General features: G+C 49.3%; 3 protein-coding genes across 7 annotated transcripts; 1 reads left to right on the top strand and 2 right to left on the bottom strand.

The window, feature by feature from the left end:
- The first annotated feature begins 2,521 nt into the window (after positions 1-2,521).
- Rnf181 (ring finger protein 181) lies at positions 2,522-4,261 on the top strand. Of its 2 annotated transcripts, none has more exons than XM_042690443.1 (5): positions 2,522-2,657; positions 3,253-3,383; positions 3,525-3,637; positions 3,787-3,861; positions 4,123-4,261. In XM_042690443.1, the coding sequence occupies exons 1-5, from the start codon at positions 2,572-2,574 to the stop codon at positions 4,180-4,182; spliced, it is 465 nt and encodes a 154-aa protein (XP_042546377.1). In that variant the 5' UTR covers positions 2,522-2,571; the 3' UTR covers positions 4,183-4,261. The 2 variants fall into 2 exon arrangements, with proteins under 2 accessions (XP_042546377.1, XP_042546378.1); XM_042690444.1 differs by having other exon boundaries at positions 2,523-2,657; positions 3,528-3,637.
- A 1,303-nt stretch (positions 4,262-5,564) lies between these two features.
- On the bottom strand, positions 5,565-9,992 carry Tmem150a (transmembrane protein 150A). Of its 4 annotated transcripts, none has more exons than XM_042690440.1 (8): positions 9,890-9,992; positions 9,179-9,357; positions 8,730-8,777; positions 8,340-8,426; positions 7,210-7,277; positions 6,735-6,862; positions 6,366-6,543; positions 5,565-6,142 (listed from the first exon to the last, which is right to left on the bottom strand). In XM_042690440.1, exons 2-8 carry the CDS (start codon positions 9,241-9,243, stop codon positions 5,901-5,903), a joined length of 816 nt encoding a protein of 271 aa, XP_042546374.1. In that variant the 5' UTR covers positions 9,244-9,357; positions 9,890-9,992; the 3' UTR covers positions 5,565-5,900. The 4 variants fall into 4 exon arrangements, with proteins under 4 accessions (XP_042546374.1, XP_042546375.1, XP_042546372.1 ...); XM_042690441.1 differs by having other exon boundaries at positions 9,179-9,385; positions 9,890-9,907; XM_042690438.1 differs by lacking the exon at positions 9,890-9,992 and adding an exon at positions 9,484-9,642.
- Positions 9,993-13,299: 3,307 nt separating this feature from the next.
- Positions 13,300-17,729, bottom strand: CUNH2orf68 (chromosome unknown C2orf68 homolog). Its single transcript, XM_042690442.1, has 4 exons — positions 17,527-17,729; positions 17,325-17,443; positions 16,372-16,523; positions 13,300-16,002 (listed from the first exon to the last, which is right to left on the bottom strand). Exons 1-4 carry the CDS (start codon positions 17,631-17,633, stop codon positions 15,880-15,882), a joined length of 501 nt encoding a protein of 166 aa, XP_042546376.1. The 5' UTR covers positions 17,634-17,729; the 3' UTR covers positions 13,300-15,879.
- Positions 17,730-19,836: the final 2,107 nt, after the last annotated feature.

The raw sequence follows: 19,836 nt of genomic DNA on the forward strand, positions 1-19,836 counted from the left end.
GATCATGGTTCAAAGCCAGCCCAGGCAGGAAAGTCCGTGAGACTCTGATCTCAAACCACTCAGAAAACCGGAAGTGGTGCTGTGGCTCAAGTGGTAGAGAACTGGCCTTGAGCTAAAGAGCTGGGGGACAATGCCCAGGCCGAGTTCAAACCCCACAACCGACAAAAAAAATAAAATAAGTTAATTTTTAAAAGGCAGGGCTGGGAAGGTGGCTCAGTGGTACAGTGCTTGCCTTGCATACCTGAGGCCCTGGGTTCGATTCCTCAGCACCACATAAGCAAAAAGAAAAAAGCCGGAAGTGGCGCTGTGGCTCAAGTGGTAGAGCGCTAGCCTTGAGCTGAAGAGCTGAGGGACAGCTCCCAGGCCCCAGAGTTCAGGCCCCACGACTGGACCCAAAAATAAATAAATAAAAAGGCAGAAGCTGGGCACTAGTAGCTCATACCTGTAATCCGAGCTACAGAAGGTAGAGATCTGAGGACCGAAGTTCTAAACCAACCTGGGCAGGAAAATCCACGAAACTTATCTCTGATTAACCACCAAAAAAAAAAAAAGAAAAGAAAACAAACAAACAAAAAAAAAAAACTGGAAGTGGAGCTGTGGCCCAAGTAATAAGTACTAGTCCTGAGCAAAAAAAGCCCAGGGACAGTGCCCAAGCTCTGAGTTCAGGAGTGGCACAAAAAAAAAAAGGAGGTGGGCAAAAGAAAGGGTGGAGGTATAGCTCAATAGTGGAGCAAGTACTTACCATGAGTCTAAGGCCTTGGGTCCAAACCTCATAAACACACACATACACACGCACCCCAGTGTAATGATGCTTGGTTACCTTGAAGATTATTGACACTGCATGTAAAATATCCATCAATATCATTGAGTGTACATGTTTTCTACCCTATTTCACGTGGGAATCAATGCAGAGCACATGCCATTGCCACACCTCCCAGTACATCAGCTAAGTAACAAGCATGAGTGTTTTTCTTTTCCTTCCTTTTTTTTGCTAGTGAGTGTGTGTGTGAGACAGTATTGGGGCTTGAATTCAGTCTTGTGTTCTTGCTTGCTTTCTTGTATATAGCTGGTGTGCAATTCATTGGAGGTGGAATTTCTCAGACTTTTTCTGAGTTGGTTTCAAACCTTGATCCTTCAGGTTTCAGCCTTCTAAATAGCTAGGAAACAGGTGTGAGCCATTGGTTTCTGGCCTTTTGCTGTTTTTGCTTTCATAGACTACATTGACAAGGATTCCCTCCGATGAGATGGAGTTTCCTTGGCTGCCTTGGAACCAAGACCTCCCAATCTCAGCCTCCCATGTAGCTAAGATTACAGATGTGAGCCATCATACACGTGTTTCTTTCTTTTGGCAAGGTCTCACTATGTAGTCCAACTGGCTTTGCTCTTTCCATACTCTTGCCTCACCTGTCAAATCCTGAGATTACAGGCATATACCATATCTGCTATGAAGGTCTTCCTCCCCTCTACCTTCCCTCCCCACTCTCTTCCCTTCTTTCTATGATAGGAAAATTAGGAAAGGAGTACACTTTCAATACAATGAAAGCCTATCATCTCTAGGGAGAGAATGCCTATGATTTTCACTCAGGTACAAATTTGTATCAAAATGTTAGGCTTAGAGCTTTAAGTCCTTTTCCAACACTAACCCAAGGCTGCCAAGGGTGGGGGAGGTTTACTGAATTATATTGGACCTCTAGGCCACAGTTTATCGGCCCGAGTAGTTAAAAGATCTATTCTTCATGGATGTTATTTTCTACAGCTACCCACTTGTCTCCTCAGGGAATGCAGTGTACCCGGGATGCAAACCACTTATTTAGCTCTAGCCACTAGTTTTACAGAAGCTGGGGATACGGTGGAGCAATGGACTGAAGTTCATGTACATAGTCCTATGCACAGGTGAGGCCTCAGTTGGGTTACAGAGACCTACCTCTCTTGAAAAGGTTTGCCACCTTCGTTATTTTGCCTAATACATAAGAAACGTTCAGGACCCCTTTCCTCCCAATCTCCACACCTTCCCCAGGAATCAAGGAGTAAACTCCAGAGCCAGATGTCGGTTGTTTCTTTTCTTTTTCTTTCTTCTCATTGGCTAGCACTCTACCAACTGGGCCAGGCCTTCAATCCAGAACCAACTAGTGGGCAGCAGAGTGGAGATCACGGCTGAGCCGCGGGAAGCACCAGATAGCTGGCCACAGTAAAAGGCTGATTCCCTGGGCCAGAGTCTCCCAGTCCAGCACTTGCGTCGCCGAGGCGCTCCACGCCTCAGGGTACACGGAGGGCTCTTACTGCCCCCACGCTAGAATTTTCTGGGCATCGACGACGCGACCGCGACAGAAATTCCCCGGGAACTCATTCTTCCTCAGACCCCATTGGCCTTAGCCCTCGATCACCTGACCTACCCAGCCAGGGAGAGGTGGCCGATCAACACTTCCGCTTTGCGAATCTGTGAGCGAGCCGCTAGCCCGCCCCTCCGGCACTTTGATTGGTCGTCCCCTCTCAATCCGCTATCTTATTGGTCAGTTCCGCAGGGTTGCAATTCAGCCGGTTCCGAGGGCTGTGTCAGACTGCTTCGTAGCCATGGCGTCCTATTTTGATGAACATGATTGCGAGCCGGTCGACCCTCGGCCGGAGACTCGAACCAACATGTTGTTGGAGCTGGCAAGGTGGGCGCGCAGGGCTCGGGGCTGCGTTCCACACGTCAGGTTCCTAGGTTGAGGCTGGCGGGAAATGGCGGATGGACTAGGGCTGCAGTGTCTAGGAAGGGTTTGTTAGTCCCAGCAACGAGTTCGTGGGGATCCGTGGGTACGGATAATTGGGGCCCTGTGTAGGCAGGGCTAGACAAAGGGGGCTGTGAGAAAGACTGAGTAGGGGAGTGTTAAGAGTGGGGATGAGGGCAGCAGGCCATGGGAGCATCCCAGAAGGTAGGTGGGAAGGGGGTGGCAGGTAGGGGCTGTGTCCCTTTGCGTCAGTTTGCTACGAACAGCACACAGAAGCCCACGGTCGACTTCCAATCTTTACTAAGTCACTTCCGCGTGGCTTTCCCAAAGTCTATTGGCTTATTTGTAAATTGGGAATCAACAGGTTACATATTAGGGCTGTCTGGTAGCAGCTGGAAACCACTTTCCACCCAGCTTTCCATCTATAAGCGTTAATCTTTAGTATTACTGTGGGTACTTACTGGTTAATGCGGGGTAGATCACAGGGCCAAGAGAAAGAAACTGATTTCCTTGGTTCTGATTTATCATCCTCCTTTCTCAGGTCACTTTTCAATAGGATGGACTTTGGAGATTTGGGATTGGTGGTAGATTGGGACCATCACTTACCTCCACCAGCTGCCAAGGCTGTGGTGGAGAACCTCCCTAGGACAATCATCAACAGCTCCCAGGCTGGTGAGGACACTTTTTAATTCACTCTCTGTGGGGGCAGGTGTGCTGGACTTGCCTCCTCCCTTAAACCACACCTACTGTGGTTAGGAGTGGGAGCTGGGGGTGGGGCCTTCTGCAACTCTCCTGATCACACTTCTCCTCAAGAAGAGCTCAAGTGCCCGGTGTGTCTTTTGGAATTTGAGGAGGAGGAGACTGTTGTTGAGATGCCTTGCCATCACCTCTTCCATTCCAGCTGCATTCTTCCCTGGCTAAGCAAGGTACCATTTCCTTCTTCTGGCTCTCACCCTGCCCTAGACTGGGTTCTCAACCTTCTTTCTGGTTATGAACTGTTGGGGAATGAAGGAAGAGCAGGGAGGGTTATTGGTTTAGGAAGACCTGGGCTGGTACACAGCATTACTTTTTCCAGACAAATTCCTGTCCACTGTGCCGCCATGAGCTACCTACTGATGATGACTCTTATGAGGAGCACAGACGAGATAAGGTAGGGGCTGGTGTTTGAGGGGAGGGGGTCATATGGGCCCCCTCACACCCTATCCCCACTGTATGCATTCCCTTCCCTTAGCAGACTTGGGTAGGCTCCAGACTCCCTGGCTTTGGTCACTTTTCTAGTGATTTAGGTGGGGGTGGATATCAGCAGATACTAGGCCCTAAAACCTGTGACAATCAACCTCATGACAGCTGCCCTATGTCCTTACCCTTGGGACTTTAGGCTTGGCCTTGCTCAGTGTTCTCTTTCTTCTAGGCTCGAAAGCAGCAGCAGCAGCACCGACTAGAGAACCTCCATGGGGCCATGTATACATGAGACAGCTAGGACTGAGCACTTGCCCTCTAAACAACTTCCTCCTGCACTTTGAATTCTCATTAAAGGTTTCTTTATCCACCCAGCAGTTGCATTGCTCACAGGCCTGCAGAGGGGCTCTAAATCTACCACCAGGTCCCTCCTGCTAATGGGGAGGTTGGTATAAAACTGTAAGAGAGGGCTGGGGATGTGGCTTAGTGGTAGAGTGTTTGCCTAGCATGTATAAAGCCTTGGGTTCCATTCCTCAGTACCAGATAATCAGAAAAAGCCAGAAGTGGCACTGTGCCTCAAGTGGTAGAGTGCTAGCTTTCAGCAAAAGAAGCTCAGGGTCAGTGACCAGGTCATGAGTTCAAGCCCCAGGACAGGCAAAACCAATCCAAACCAAAAAACCCCCCAAACACCCATAAAAACCCCACAAAACCCTATAAGGATACTAGGCTCAGGGTTGGAGGTGTAGCTCTGTTGGTAGAGTACTAGCCAATGAACAAAAAGCATCAGGTACCCAGTTAGTCCCAATCTTGGACAGAGAGAGAGAGAGGGAGAGAAAGAGGGGGAGAGAGAGAGGGAGAGAGAGGAGGAGAGAGGGAGAGAGAGATACACACACTCACACAGAGACAGAGACAGAGACACAGAGAGAGACAGTAGGCTGCATTTCCCTCTGTAATAATCTGTTTGGACTCTGGGCGGTGGGGCTCAAGTAAATAACTAGTCTACTAGACCAGTCAGGGCTTGAGCCTGTGTTCATGATTGGAAGGCAAACTGTGTCAGAGCCTAACATCCTATAGCTATTTATTTGCAACCCTTCTGCTCTCCCCACCCCCACAAGCAATTTCTAGTTAACCTTGGAACCTTTAGTTAACCTTGGGATTCTGAGAGTTTTCATTGGCTTCACAGAGAATTGCTTCTAACATTTCAAAGTTGTTCTCTGTACCTAACCCCTGCTACTAAGGAATCAAAGTTCAATCCAGACTTTGAGTAGAGGAAGGAAGTGAGATTATCAGGTCAGGACAGGTCTTTAGACTGCTTAGCGTTTAAGCCCGTGTGGAATATTTGGATGGCACCTGGCATCCTTTGTTCCTGGAAGCGCTGCTCTTAAAAAGCAGGTGACACTCAGGGCTCTCCCTGAAAGCAGAGGCTTCCTCTCATTCCTTGCTTAGAAAAAGTTGTTTTTGGGCAAGCCCTTCCTGAGTATCTAGAACAGACTACAAACATGCAAATTAGAATTCTTTTAATAGATATAAAAAAGTACTAAAATACCCACGTGTTCTGTTGTGTTATTTGCCCTAAAGGAAGTGAGGGGCAGAGTGAAGAATCCCAGTGCAGCTCAATTGGGCCTTTTCCTAGGCTAAGGCATGCTTCCCCCACTACCCAGACTTGTATTTCCCCCTGGGGTTCCCAGCCCCCAACTCCTGCAGCACGAAACCCCAGTGGTCTGGCTCTGGCACTGGGAGTAGAAGGCACCTGAGGGGCTGGCTGGGCAAGTAAGGGCAGGTGACCTTTAAGCACAATACTGTAGTGTCAGGGAGCAGGATGTGCAGCCCAGGCAGCGGGCAGGGTCTGCTCCTCTTATGGCACAGGTGGTGGGATGGCCACTTCTCCAAGAGTGAGGAAGCCCAAATCCCAACATAATACTTTCTGAAAAGTTGTTTTTGGTACAAAATAAATGCAAAGAAGATAAAGGGTTGGCTGCTGCGGAGGCCGGGCCAGCCACCCCCCAGACCTCAGATCATGGCGATGCTCTCTGGGGCACAGTTGAGGTGTGTGGAGGTGCTGCTGCTTCCGGAGGACTTGCAGGCTCGGCCAGAGGCTGGCTGCAATGCAGCCACCAGTGTGTCTGAGGAGACGGCCCCAAACTCATAGCTGAAGGTGCCATAGAAAATGAGGATATCAATGACGAACACCCATTCGCACAGGGCTGCCCCGTGCTGTAGCTGAGAACTTTCATGGACAAAGAAGACACCGCCTGGAGTGGGGCTAAGGAAACATTTTGATGTGTGAGAACCTGGTAAAAACCACTCTGTAGTCCCAGACATTTAACCAGGCTGGGGCGAAGGATCAGACCTCCCCATAGGAAGAAGACCACATGGTCAGTGTTTACTGCAATCTGGCTTCCACCCTCCCATTTGGGGTGGGAGAAGGGCTGAGCTAAAGAATGAGTTCCTGGTTTCCCTGTCCCAGAAGGATACTAAGGACCAGAGTGATGAAGGCGATGACAGCCAGCACAATTCGAAGGTAGGCCATTGCCAGGTCCAGGGGGGTAGTGGCCCCATGGTAGGAGAGAGCACAGTGCAGGCAGACAAAGAGCAGCCCTGCCGGGAAAGCCACTCCAGCTCCAATGTAGTGCAGAGACTTGGCGTAGTCCACCTGGCCCAGACAGAGGGGCTAGTCTGTGAAGTGGTTCCATTCATCCATCCCTCCCATCTTCTTTCTCTCTGTCTCCTCCTTTGCCTCCCAGTTCCTCCTTCCTAGACCCCCAACCTCTAGGTGGTTCCCCTTCAGGCAGCTAGGCCCTACTAAAGGAAGTTCAAGGGGGTGGTTGGGAAGGCGAGGGGCACCTGAAAGTTGCCGACCACCACAAGGCCTGCAGCATTGGTACAGCCTGTGATGAGCGCTGTAGTGTTAACCCAGGAGTGCCGGCTCTGCTCCAGGAGCTGCCCATACCGAAGGAGGCAGATCAGGGCCACTGAGGAAGGAGAGCACACTGGGGTCAGTCCTGGACCTTCCTCCAAACTCTTCTGCCCAACTCACCCCAGTTCAGCCTCCCAGCTTCCTGCAGGCTCTCCTAACTCCTCTGAGGACCAGAAGAGGAAGGGACAAATAGGTGTTAACTTGGGTTTCCTCAAGGCTTAATGCTGGCTCTGTGGGAGTTAGCATCTGGCCTTCAAGGAAGGGGTTGAGAAGTTGCCCTTCATGTGTTAAGTCTCCAGTGCAGAAGGGTTTGGGGGAACAAGAGCTTCTGGGCTTTTTATGGGGAGGTGGTAGAACCAGGGGATGGGCTGGCCTGTGAGAAGGGATGAAAGTATAACTCACCCATGAAAGCACCCAGGTTTCCAATGAGGCTAAAGAGGCAGCTCTCAGGGGGATACGTGCCGCACTTGCTGAGGGGAGGGGTGAGGACAGAGTGAGAGGCAGGAGGATCAGTGGGCCCCATTCTGACTCCTGCTCAATCTGTGCTTTTCCTCAGCAGGCAAGCCACTAATTTATGAGACGGGACAGGGTCCTTTGTGAACAACTGGCTCCAGACTGAGCCACCCAGAACCTCAACAGAGCTCGTGTGGAACAGATAAGAAAGCAGCTGTTGGGTTGGGAAGGTAGCTCAGTGGTAGAGCGCTTGTCTTGCATGCATGAGGCCCTGGGTTCAATTCCTCAGCACCACATAAGCAAAAAGAAGCCAGAAGTGGCACTGTGGCTCAAGTGGTAGAGCGCTAGCCTTGAGCTGAAGAGCTGAGGGACAGCGCCCAGACCCACAGTTCAGGCCCCACGACCGGACCAAAAAAAATAAAAGAAGCTGTCCTGGAAAGCTTCCGAGACCTGAGAGTCTTTACTCAAGTTTGCAGCTGGTCTGATTTCTTTGAACTAGAACCTGGGTTGGACAATCAGAGAGCCTGAGCTTGATTGAGATTGATCCAGGTGTTTTCACTTACTAGCTGTGGATGACTAACTCTGAGCCTCAGTTTCTTCATGCATAAAATGGTGGTAACAAAAGCAGCTTCCCTGCTGGGAGAAGTAAAAGACACTACACAAGCCTGGCAATGGTTGCTCAGGAGGCTGAGATCTGAGGATCACAGAAGCCAGCAGGCATAGGAAAGTCCATGAGATTCCTCAAACCACCAAAAAGCTGGAAGTTGGACTGTGGCTCAAGTGGTAGAGCACTAGCTCTGAGCACAAAAGCTCAGGGACAGCTCCCAGGCCCTGAGTTCAAGCGTGCACACACACACACACACACATACACACACACACTACATAAAGCTCTCAGCACAGTGCTCAGTTCCTAGTAACTGGTAAATAGTATTGTCAGTAAGTGTATAATAATTATTCTCAAGACCTAAGGAACTATCCTTTTTTTCTCAGAACTCTAGGAAGACTGGGCTGGGGAGGGGTTAAGAGAAGGTGTTGGGGGGGGGGGAATCTCCCCAACCTACCCAGTTTCTAAGACCTACCTGATTAGGGGGACATCATCCAGGGTGCAACAGGTTTTAGGACCCCCTTGCTCAGCAGGGTCAGGAGAGCAGGATTCATTGTAGGACCTGGCAGGCAGGACACAGAGTAGACTAGGGGCAACGGATGCTCCCAGGCCTTAAAGAGGACCCTCTCCCAGACCTCCCCAGCAAGGCATAAGAGCCCACTCCCCAGGGCCTGCCTGAAACAGAAGACAAACGGGTGACAGCATGATAGGAAGAGGGTAGATGGGCAGGAAGCCATGCCTGGGAACCAGTGTCAGAGAACAGCAGTGAGGCCCAGAGCTTCATCTGGCTTGTGGCAGCTGAGGGCCCCAGAGGGGATAGAGATGAAGGGAGCTTTAGACAGGCTATGTGCAGAGTGCTCCATACCAGTTCTCCACAGGGCACACGTGGCGGTTCATCACGGCCATGGCATACCTGCAGGAGCACAACTGTCACCCTGCCTCCATGTCCCTCCTGGGCCAGCACTCCCTACTGACTCTACCTGAATTTCTGGCCTCATTCAGTCTCATTATTCTTGTTGGGGACTCAAGTTTGGGGCAGGGGAGGGTCAGTTGTGATGCCACAGAATGCAGCAGCCCCAACCTAGAGGCTCTCTTGTAAGAAGCCCTGGTTAGAAATATGTCTGTCAGGACAGTCCTACTGAACAGCAGTGGTGCCAGCTTGTCCTAAGGGGCTGTGTGCCCAGGCATCAGGCCAGGCTTTGGAGACAGCCAGAGTGACCATGGGTACCACCCTGGAGCCTACAACAGGACAAGGGGCTTTGTGTGTGCCATCAAGCGCCTGTTGGCCCTCCCACCTTCACCCATTTTACTCACACGGTCCATATGCCAGTGATGGAGAATGCTGACAGGCTGACAGGCAGGAGGATCCAGGCGGTCATGAGGGAGGGGAGCCAGGGTGGTGGTGTAGGGGGAGGACAACAGGTAGGTGGAAAAGAGGGGGCCGGCCCAGCTACCTTGAGAGTTTTTTTGCCACCACCATCAGCTGCTCTGGCCTGGTAGGGAGAGATCAAGGTCCAGGGTCTGGTAACTGACCAAGGCAGGGGGAGGGGACGATGATTAGCTCCTCATCCAGACCTCCCCTTATGTTTGTGAATGTCCAAACTTTGGAGTGAGCCCACGCTAGAACGTGGACACCCTCTGGCATCCATCTGGGGCCTCCGCGGTCACCAAAGGCCACCGGTGCTGGGAGACTCAAGCAGGGCTATAACATCTGGAAAGGGAGCCACCCTCCCTTTGCCCAAGGAAGGTTGGACCAGGACAATTAAGGTGTCCACGCCAAGGAAAGCCTGGGAGGATGACTGGCAGCCAGGCGCTAGTGTGCGGGCAACCACCTGACCACGAGCCCCGGCCAAGGGGCGGGTTCTGGTGGGAAACCCGACCTGGCCCTCGCTTGCGTGGGCTCGGGGACCCTGGCCTGGGCAGGAGCCCGCAGCTGGTGACACCACCCTCCTCCCCCGGGACCGAGGCCCCAGGCCTCCCCAGGTGATCCCGGGAACCCGGGAAAAGGAAGCAGCCCGTACGCACCTCCCCAGAGCGCCCAGCCGCCGCCGCCGCGCCCTGCTCGGACCCCTCGTGGCGCGGTCTCCGGCTGCGGCCCTCGGAGCAGCCCTGAAAGGTTTAAAGGGCCGAGCGGCCCCGCCTCCGGCGCCCCTGGCCGCGCCGCGCCGCCCGCCGGGACGTGGAGTCCGCGGAGCCCCAGCCCCCGTGTCCAAGCCCCGCCCGAGACTACAACTCCCGAGCCCCCGCGCCCGCGTCACCGAGGCGAGGTGGGCGGTGCTCCAGCTTCGGGGACCCGGGCGCTGAGGACTGCGGCCTGGGGACCTCTGACACCGAGACCCAGAGAAGCTGTCCCGAGGACTGTTCCCGCTCCACTGAGCCGGAGGACGAGAGCCTCATCTGCCTCGGCGCCCATCGCCGCCAGGACCAGCCGCCCGAGCCTTCCGGGAAGCCCCCAAGTGTGGAGCGCTGCGCCCGCCTCTGTCCGAGCGAGAGGCAAGTCTGCGGAGAAGCAAGCATACAATGTCCTGGCTGATTCTAAAAACAAAATAAAGTAAATCCAAGCACGCCGGATTCGGCTTACGCTCCCGCCCCCCGGGGCTCAGCAAACCCGAGGGCTGCTTTCACCATACTTTTATTTTTATATACAAGAACACAGAGTACTGGCCAGAAGTCACCGTGTCCAAGAAGTGACGGATCAACACTTGACATACGGCTGCAGAGGCCACAGCGTCATTCTAAAACACTTGCTGGCGCAGGTGTGGTAAGCAGAAGGGAAGGCCAGAGACCCAGAGGAATCTGGGAAAAAGCAGGCAGGATTGTTTGGGGGGAATAAGTATTTATTAGTTTCATCAAGATTCATAGTCGAAGAGTTATACACCTAAACATTCTTCTCACCGTTGAAAGGGCAGGAAAACTTCCTTTCACATACTAAATATGTATCTGGCTCAGCCCAATATGTATTGGCTATTATCCCCTGGCAGATGATTTTTCCCTAGGATAGTTCCAGGGAATTAGGACCGTGAGATGGCCACAATGGTGGGGCAAACACTATGTGCAGAAATGGCCCTGGACTGTAGACAAATAGAGCAAAAGCAGCTGTGTAATGGAGAAACCTCTTCCAAGGGGCAGACAGTAAAATAGAACAGGAAACCTGTTGGAGAGCTCTTTCCCACTAATTAGTAGTTATGTAGGGCCAAGAAATATGGCAATACAGTGATCACTGTACAAGAATACTGGACTAAATGGACCAGGGCATAAAATCCAGACTATCTGCTCACCCTAGGGACAAAGGTGCTCTTTTCCTTTTTTTTTTTTGTTCTGGGGCTTGAACTCAGGGCCTGGGCACTAACTGAGCTTCTTTGCTCAAGGATAGCTCTCTACCACTTAAGCCACAGCACCATTTCCAGCTTTTTTTTATTATGTGGCACATAATTAGGCGTGCTAGGTAAGCACTGTACCACTAAGCCACATTCCCAGACCCATGGTGCTAAGTCACACAGAGTTTTTCAACTTTCTGTCAAGCTGCATTCCCACCTAAGCAGGTACTTTTTTCTTATCTGCCCACTGGACTGTGAACCCTGCAGATTTTTTAAAATCTTTTTTTTTTTTAAAAGCAGACTAGCCCAGACCAATCTTGAACTTAATGTTCCTGCCTCCACCTCCGGAGTGCCTGGCTAGCTTTATGATTTTAAATCAACTATATTCTGCTGGATTTGTATCATGTCTGATTATCAGGGGAATTACAAAAGGATTTCTCATGTAGGTTCAAGTGGCTATTCTAATATGGTGTGGGATTGAAGCTAAGCCATTTGTATCCAAGAACTGACACTGGAAGCACTTTTAGTTTTTTTTTTTTTTTGGGTCCGGTCGTGGGGCCTGAACTCTGGGCCTGGGCGCTGTCCCTCAGCTCTTTGGCTCAAGGCTAGCGCTCTACCACTTGAGCCACAGCACCACTTCCGGCTTTTTTCTTTTTGCTTGTGTGGTGCTGAGGAATTGAACCCAGGGCCTCTGGCATGCAAGGCAAGCGCTCTACCGCTGAGCCACCTTCCCAGCCCTGCACTTTTAGTTTTAAAACAACAATCCAAATAGCTACTAAAATAGAATTACTCCAAAACAGAGATTCCTATGACAGAACTCTTTATGGGTACTTAATGGGAGGAGCCACAGATAAGTAGGTACATGTATCTTTAAAAATTCCCTTCCAGGCTGGGTACCTGTGGCACAGGCCTATAATCCTAGCTACTCAGGAGAATGAGATATGAGGATTGCAGTTTGAAGCCAGCCCACGCAGAAAAGTCCGTGAGATTCTTACCTCCTTAAAGTGGAGCTGTGGCTCAAATGGTAGAGCACTAACCCGAGCCAAAGAGCTCAGGGACAGCACCCAAGCACCTAGTTCAAGCCTCAGAACCAGCACAAACACCAAATTCCATTCTAATTCTAATTCTAAGTGACTCTAGCTGTTATGTTCCAACCAGGACAGCTCTTAAAATAGTTGAGCACAGCAAGAGATGAGATTTCCAGTGCTGATTCTGTTGTGGAAAGACTTTAGGTCAAACATTTAATCTCTACTTCTCCGTGTACACAAATGATTTCACAACTCTTGACAAAAACAGGGCTGTAAAAAGCGTTTATTGATTTAAAAAATATTGTACTCAAAAAGTAACTTCCTCCTATGATTTTCAAATACTTTGCACACTTCATTTTATTCGTCCACACATACAAACATTGGAAATGAGAATAAAGAACATATGGCTCTTATACATTTAGCACCATGGCACAGCCAGTGCACCCAGCCTCTTGTTCTGTTGGTTCTGGGGAAGGCATTTACTAGCACCTTCACTCCAAATCCTAGGGAAATATGGCTTCTTCACCATGTGATTCAAGGACAGGGCAAGCATTCAGAGGAGTTAAAGGTTTCAAACTGAATTTAAGGTGATTTTCCTAGCAGTCTCAGTGGTAGTCATGTGGCCTTATTCTTCTTTCTACACGCACAGCCCTCATTTACATTTGTTACCACCTGGGAACACCTATCACTGCCACACATGGATCCTGCCAAATGTACAACAGGATATTCACCACCCCATAGAGCTTCCTGCTACCTGCCTGGGCTAATGTCTAATTGGTGTGCTCCTCAGACAACCAGGGAGATAGGCTGACCCTTCCACTGGGCTGGACTGCAGAGACTCCCACTCTCAGTACTTACGATTTTATAGTCTCTCCTTCAAAGACCTCCAGGCATCCCAGCTGTCTACAACTCAAGGTTTAGGGTTTACTCTTGCATAGGCCTCTGAAAACTAGCTTCCTTTTATCAGTAATATAAGCCATTGTGGCCCAGGAAATACAAAGCCTTAAAATCTAGGCTCAGACTTCAGTCATCAAATACTTCATCATTATGGACTTGCAATTTGCCTTTCTTTTCGTTGTATGTGTGTGTGTTTTAAAATAGCCAGAAACATAGCTGGTCAAATAAGTGTTGTTTCTGAAGCCACCTGCTTAGAAGTTCCACCTGGTCCAACATGGCTCCTACCTCACCACCCAGCACAGGGCAGTCTTCTTGGGGTCATCTGGGGAACTGTAAAAACTGCTCTGGACATGTTCCTTGATGGAAAAGCACTGCTTTTTTAAATAGGTGACAGATGTCTGGTGGCCGGTCTGGCAAGCTGCAAAGTACCATCTTGGACCTCAGATGAGGAGTGGCGTAAGCAATGAGGCTGAGCTGAAAGGCGAGAGGCATTTCAGGCACATCTGGAGACAGAGCATCAGCTCCAACACGCCTACCTTTAGCATAAGGACAACTGCTTTATTTACAGATATTACATAAATTAGCTAAGAACCAAAGAAGTGCTTTCTTGGGCAGAAAATATTTTATAGACACAATAAAGTGCCTCAAGAAAAAAATTGTTTTAATAATAAAGATTTTTCCATTAGTTTCCTACCTGAGGTCTTAATTGTGTGAGCAAACACATAAAAGGACACAACAGGTTCATACTAATTGCTGCCTTTAACCTCTTCTTTTCCTGAGAAACAGGAATGAAGGCTAAAATTTTAGGTGTCCTCCAATGCTTTGGGTTTTTTTTTTTCCCAATACTAGGAAATTTGTGATATAGCTTTAAGAAGAGAGACCTCAAAAAGTATTTCCAGCCTGAGAAGCCTAAGAGGGAAATCCTACATTTTAAGTTATAAAATCAGCTGAAGAGCTAGAGAATTAAAGTGACTGGTCCTCTGACCTGCAGGAAGAGGGGGGTGGAGTTGGCAGGGCCTCCTTGACTCAAGAGGATAGTTTACACTGTAAGTCCAAAGGCACTTCTTGCATAGTTACATAAGTAGAGGGCAAAGACTTTCTCCTTGACAGCAGAATGGAGTCCACGACTAACAAGTATAAGGCACTTAACCCTGGGCCAGTGCTGTGGTTCTGGTGCACTTCTGGTTCCTGGCTTCATTACCAGGTCCTTTTAAAAACTTACCACCTCACTGGCCACCCTAGCATTCTTCCAGCAAAATCCAACAGTGTTTAATGTTTTAATAGCCTAGTTGAAGTAGCTGCCTTGACCCATTTTGTGTCTGTGTGTGTCAGGGATGCAAGACATGAACCAATAAAACTCTAAGGTGCTTTTTATGAGAAAACTTGCTGAGATAAAGCAGCCAGACTGATCTTGAGACCCTAATGCAGAGAAGCCCTTGAAGCAGAGACCTTAGGGGTTTAGTAAGTCTTAGTGTTCAGAGGCTTAAGAGCCCACATTTCCAGTCATTAAAGTCAAGACTATCTCTGGTGCACAGGGTGTCTTGAGGACTTCAGATCCTAGCCTAACCTTGAATAAGGAAAAACCATTCTCTAGATGAGAGGACTATTGCTAGGGATCATCTTTTTTTCTTTTCTTTTTCTTTTTGAGACAAGACGTACTCCAGGCTGGCTTTGAACTCATGATCTTCCTATTTCTACCTCCTGAGTGCTGGAATTACATACAGATGTGCGTCCTCATGTCTGAGATTTCCTGGGAATTTTTATACCTTAAGGATCAGTTATTTACTCTTGGGAGGTAGGGAGAGGAGAAAGGGATACAGGAGAAGGTATTCATTGGGAGGGGGAAGAGAAAGAAAAGGGGGAGGTGAAGGAGGGAGAGAGAAAGAAACCAGAGCTTTAAAAGACTGATTATCGCTAGTGTTGAGTTTCCCTTGGCATGCATGCTCAACTATGAAGTAACCATGGGAGAGTCACTGTCAAAGTTGTTTTCATAGTTCCCCTTTAGTCTGAGCTGATAATCTGTTCACAGCTAGGGCTGAGGTAAAAAACTATAATTCTGTAGCCTTAGCTAAAGCAAGTTTTGGTGCCACTGTTTAGTTCTAGCCTTTTCTTTTGAGGTCTTCTATCTGTAGTTTCCTAAACTACAGAGCAGTGGAACATGAGCAACTTGGAAAAGGCATGGAAGGGGAAGGAGACATGCTTCCAAGTATGCCTCAAAAAAAAGTTCTCCCACTTTATTAATATCAGAATTACTTGGAGAACACGTTAGAAAAGTGGAGCCTCCCCACACCCAAAGTACTGAACAGAAGTGGGGGGAAAAAACTGATGGATTTTACCTGAGACAAAAAAGAGGGGGAAAGAACAAAGAAACTGAAAAGGAAAGAAAAAAAAAAGACTTTTAAAATAACACACATGGCTTTAGAGGCTGAGTGGAACGTGGCTCATGGAGTGGCCAGATGACCTCAGTGATCAGCACCACATTGGCAAAAGGTTTCACAAACCCTGGTTCTCTCTGAAGCAAATTAGCAAAGCAAAATTTTCAAAAAAAAATTCCAGAAAAATAGGCTGGGCACATGGCCAATATCTAAGAAAGAATAGCAGCCAGAGAGGTAGACCATATGTTGCCCTGCAACACCCTAGTGGATGTAGCAGCTCTACAGGGTCTCAAGATCAGATAGACTGGTTCTGGCACCCCCAAACTAGGGGTGAGTTCCCTGGGCAGATTTCTTCCAAGTGCAGTGAATCCAGTCTGGAGAGAATGCCTTCAACCTGGTTAGTGTTGACTTTGGCGCTTTGCAATCTCCTCCTGGATACGCAACTTGAGGGCCTCTTGCATGGGTGCATCCAGAGGTGTGTGTGCTGATACCTCCTCACTCACCCTTCCTGGATCATCATCCTATGTGAAAGAAGAGTCAGGAAGCTCAGGGCCTGGTCTCTTCAGGAAGGGTGACCTACCCTGTATCTATACAACTTGCACAGAACTCCATTTGGCTTGAGGCTTCCTGCTGACACCTACCATTTCTCAGAAGTCCACTGTGATCATGATTCTCAACTGGGGACCATAAATCCTCCCCGTTCCCCCTACTGACAATTACTGTGACAATGACTGGAGAGAGCTGTCTGGAAAGCATCACCCAGAAGTCCTCAGTTTCCCCCTGGACTAGAAACTTCCCATTGGCTCTGAGGTAAACAATGGTTCGGGGCCTGGCAGTGATTTCTGTATGACCCAACACCTTCAGGTTGCAGCTGTATTTATGAGGCATACCTGATACACGATAACTGATGTGACCTCTCCACTGTCCGCCTCATATTCTAAGCAGAAGAGCTGACGGCCAGGAGGCTCCAGCTCGGAGCTGCCACTACTGCTGCTATCACCGGACTCTTCACAGTCTGGGTTGACTGGATGGTTAGAGACATCTGGAAAGATGAACCAGAGTAAGAGGGAAGAGGGGGATGCTGCTGAAACTCCTGTCACCTTTGTCCACTGAGATGATTCAGGAAAACTTACTACAAAGAAGCCCCCATCTTCAGATAGGGCTTCCTGTGTAGTGTGTTGTACTGCTAATCAGGAATTTCACTTCCCTTTGTATTCCTGCTCTGGAACCAGCACATTCCTGTCACAAAGTAGGTACCTGACAGGCGGACTCCAGCAAACAGGACTGGAGGCTACTGGAAGGATGAATGAACTCTGTCTGGCTTGAGATCTAAGCACAGCCATTTACTAGAGCTGAGATCTTGGGCATATTAGCTAACCTCTCTGTGCCTGCTGCCTGACGGTGAAAACAGAATGACCAGTTCTCCACATATGGGGTATTATAGAGGTAATATATGCAGTATCTAAAACTGCAAGCTACAGTAGATAAACAAGTTTCACAAATTTGTTACTGTGATTTCTAGGTGGTGGTGTGGGGGGTGAAGAGACTATTATTTGTTGGTTGATTCTTTATGTTCTGGTTGCTGGTTTGTGAGTGAGGCTCTGTGAGCTAGTGGGAATGCAGTACGGTGGAACTAACAGGCGGACAAATGCTTCCTTGCCGATTCCCAGTACTCTCTGAGCTAGAGATGCTTCACTGGGGGAGGCCAGGTGAATCTCCTGGGATCGCTGCGGTGGAGGCTGGGGGGGGGGGGGGTTCTGAGTGCTGGGCTGGGAAGGGGGGTTCTCCCTATGGAGAAGGGGGAGGCGCCGCAGGGAGGGCGGCAGGCGGAACGGCATCTCACCTCGGTGTCGCGGCAGGTACACTTGCAGGTCGGGCTTGCGAGGCCGCGTCGGCCCAGGCATGTGCCGCCTCCTGGCCTTCTCCTTGGCCGCCTGTTTCACCTTCTTGTCGTAGTCGTCCCTGCGGGGAGCCGAGCGGGAGTCAGGGACTGCCGCACAGGGCCAGCCCGGACCAGGGGTGACGAGAGCAGGGCGGGACGGTACCGAGCGAGCTGGTTCCGTCGGATGTGGTGCACGAAGCCGTGGTTCATGTCCAGCCGCCCGCCAGGCTTGCAACAGAGCCCCGGCCCGGGATCCGGCACCGCCTCCATGGAGAAGGCTGGGCGCAGAACCACAGCGGCTTCAACTGCCCAAACGACACCTTTCCCCCGACACCCGGGACTGCGGCTCGCAACGCTTCGGGCCCCGAACCCTGACTTCCGGTCCCGAATCCTCACTTCCGCTCCCAGGAGGCCTGGCGGGGCCGAGCATCCCAGCGCGCAGAGTTGGCGGCGCGGAAGGGGCGGGATTTCCGCCGCTAGGGCGGGCTTTTGTTGTCTTTGTAGTTGTATCAATGGGAAACGGGAACTCCAGTTTTCAAAAGGTAAATCAGGACGTTCAGAAAAATGTAAACCAAACAAAAACACCCATTAACATCACTTTCTTTTCCCTGAGGATAGAGACTGTAGAACTCTTTTCTTTTTCATTTTTTTTACTGTAGAACTCTTTTCTTTTTCATTTTTTTATTGTGATTAAGTGATTACATAATTTCCCAAATTTCACAGTATTGTGGGATAGTGATGCTAGTTAAAGTCACAAACACATTCTAACTTTCATGGAGCAAATTGTCTATCGTGGTCTATAACATTTATGAGTTCTATGAGAACTCTATGAGTTCTATGCAATACAGTTATTTTTTCCACATTGGGTGATATGTACATTTCTTTTGTTTTGCATAGCATCAGCTGTTCCCTCTTTCCCACTCGTTCCCTCCCTCCCATCGCTGCCATTGAGTTGCTTAGTTCATTTTGGTCGTTGTCCAGTGCAGCTGATGGGTCCCGCTGTTGTATGTTATTCCCTCTAGTTCTGTGTTGTCTTCCTGGTTTCCCTCGGGTGTGCATATATAGACCATATATGTGATCATCAGCATGAGGCTATTTAGTAGTGATTCGACCAGATGAGTGGAGAGACTGTATAACTCTTTTAACACCGATTTTGTGACTTTCGGGTAGCCTTCCTATGCCCCAGTTTTCTCATCTGTAAATGGGGACATGGACAACTATCGCAAATAGGTGATGAGGCTGCAAGGTGCTTTGTGCTTGGCTCTGAGGCAGCTTTCAGGCTTCGCCCCCCCCCCCCCCCCCCCCCCAAGCTCCACTATGTTGCCCTTTCACAAGCCACTTGAGTGCCTACTGCACAGGTGACTTAACTGTCCCTGCCTGCAGAAGGAGCCAGGGCCTTCAATGCCTTCCTTTAAAAAGTCAAAACCAGGTGGCTCAGTGGTAGAGTGCTTGCCTTGCATGCATGAGGCCCTGGGTTCGATTTCTCAGTACCACATAAGCAGAAAAAGCCGGAAGTGGCACTGTGGCTCAAGTGATAGAGTGCTTGCCTTGAGCTGAGGGACAGCGCCCAGACTCAGAGTTCAGGCCCATGACCCACCAAAAAAAAAAAGTCAAAATCAGGAATTCGTGATTGGAACAGGGAAAATTATGTGCATCCACAAAATGGAATACCACAATACAAGACAAAGGAATGAGCTGTCCAAACCCTTCACCATGATGGGATCATGGAAAAGACGGAAAGTGAAACAAGCTAGGCCGCACTCTATGATACCTGGGTATAAAACTACAGAATATACAATTACTATAGTGACAGCAAGTTAGTGGTCCAGGTGGAGATACTTTAGAGGTACAGGACCCTTCTAGGGTGAGACAGGTTCCCTTCCTTGATTGTAGTGATAGCTTCACAAGAATTTAGCAAATAGTACATGTTAAATGCTCAATATCCAATATGTCAATTGTATTTCAATGGAATGGTTAAAAAAACCAAAGTCACTTTTGGAGAATAAAGGGGAGGGCACCGAAATGGAGGGACAAAGGGTAAACAAATGCAGCAGAGGTACTCACTAAACACTATGTTGAAATGAACTGTACAACTTGTGGGCAGGATGGCAGGGAAAAACTGGAGGAAGAGAGGGAAGAGGTAAACATTGTCCAAAAAGAAATGTACTCATTACCTGACTTACATAACTAACAGCTCTGTATATCACCTTTATAATAAAAAATTAAAAAAAGAAAACTCCTAAGTAGGTGTTAGGAATGTGGCTCAGTGGTAAGGCTGTGCTTAGCCCAGAGTGAGGCTCTGGGTTTGATCCCCAGCACCACAAAACAATATCCTTACCCCTTTCCATACCCATCTCACCCAAAACATTTCCAAAAAAGTCAAGTTCAAGGCAAGTCTTGAATCTGCAGTTTTACTAGCTTCATGTGTAAAGTGCGCCCCGGTAGGGCCTTTGCATTTTCCTGATACCAATAA

The sequence above is a fragment of the Dipodomys spectabilis genome, unplaced genomic scaffold (genome assembly GCF_019054845.1).
Source record: "Dipodomys spectabilis isolate Male_0828 unplaced genomic scaffold, ASM1905484v1 ptg000137l, whole genome shotgun sequence".
NCBI lineage: Eukaryota > Metazoa > Chordata > Mammalia > Rodentia > Heteromyidae > Dipodomys > Dipodomys spectabilis.

What these genes read in the sequence shown, in the direction of transcription:
- Rnf181 (XM_042690443.1), top strand. Translation starts at nt 2,572, where the DNA reads ATGGCGTCCTATTTTGATGAACATGATTGCGAGCCGGTCGACCCTCGG. An exon ending in ATGTTGTTGGAGCTGGCAAG is followed by an intron (nt 2,658 to 3,252) that starts GTGGGCGCGCAG and finishes CTCCTTTCTCAG; the next exon opens with GTCACTTTTCAATAGGATGG. An exon ending in CATCAACAGCTCCCAGGCTG is followed by an intron (nt 3,384 to 3,524) that starts GTGAGGACACTT and finishes CTTCTCCTCAAG; the next exon opens with AAGAGCTCAAGTGCCCGGTG.
- Tmem150a (XM_042690438.1), bottom strand. Translation starts at nt 9,513, where the DNA reads ATGGATGCCAGAGGGTGTCCACGTTCTAGC. An exon ending in ATCACTGGCATATGGACCGT is followed by an intron (nt 8,778 to 9,178) that starts GTGAGTAAAATG and finishes GTGCTCCTGCAG; the next exon opens with GTATGCCATGGCCGTGATGA. An exon ending in GATGATGTCCCCCTAATCAG is followed by an intron (nt 7,278 to 8,339) that starts GTAGGTCTTAGA and finishes CCCTCCCCTCAG; the next exon opens with CAAGTGCGGCACGTATCCCC.
- CUNH2orf68 (XM_042690442.1), bottom strand. Translation starts at nt 17,633, where the DNA reads ATGGAGGCGGTGCCGGATCCCGGGCCGGGGCTCTGTTGCAAGCCTGGC. An exon ending in CGACGGAACCAGCTCGCTCG is followed by an intron (nt 17,444 to 17,526) that starts GTACCGTCCCGC and finishes GGCTCCCCGCAG; the next exon opens with GGACGACTACGACAAGAAGG. An exon ending in GTACCTGCCGCGACACCGAG is followed by an intron (nt 16,524 to 17,324) that starts GTGAGATGCCGT and finishes TCATCTTTCCAG; the next exon opens with ATGTCTCTAACCATCCAGTC.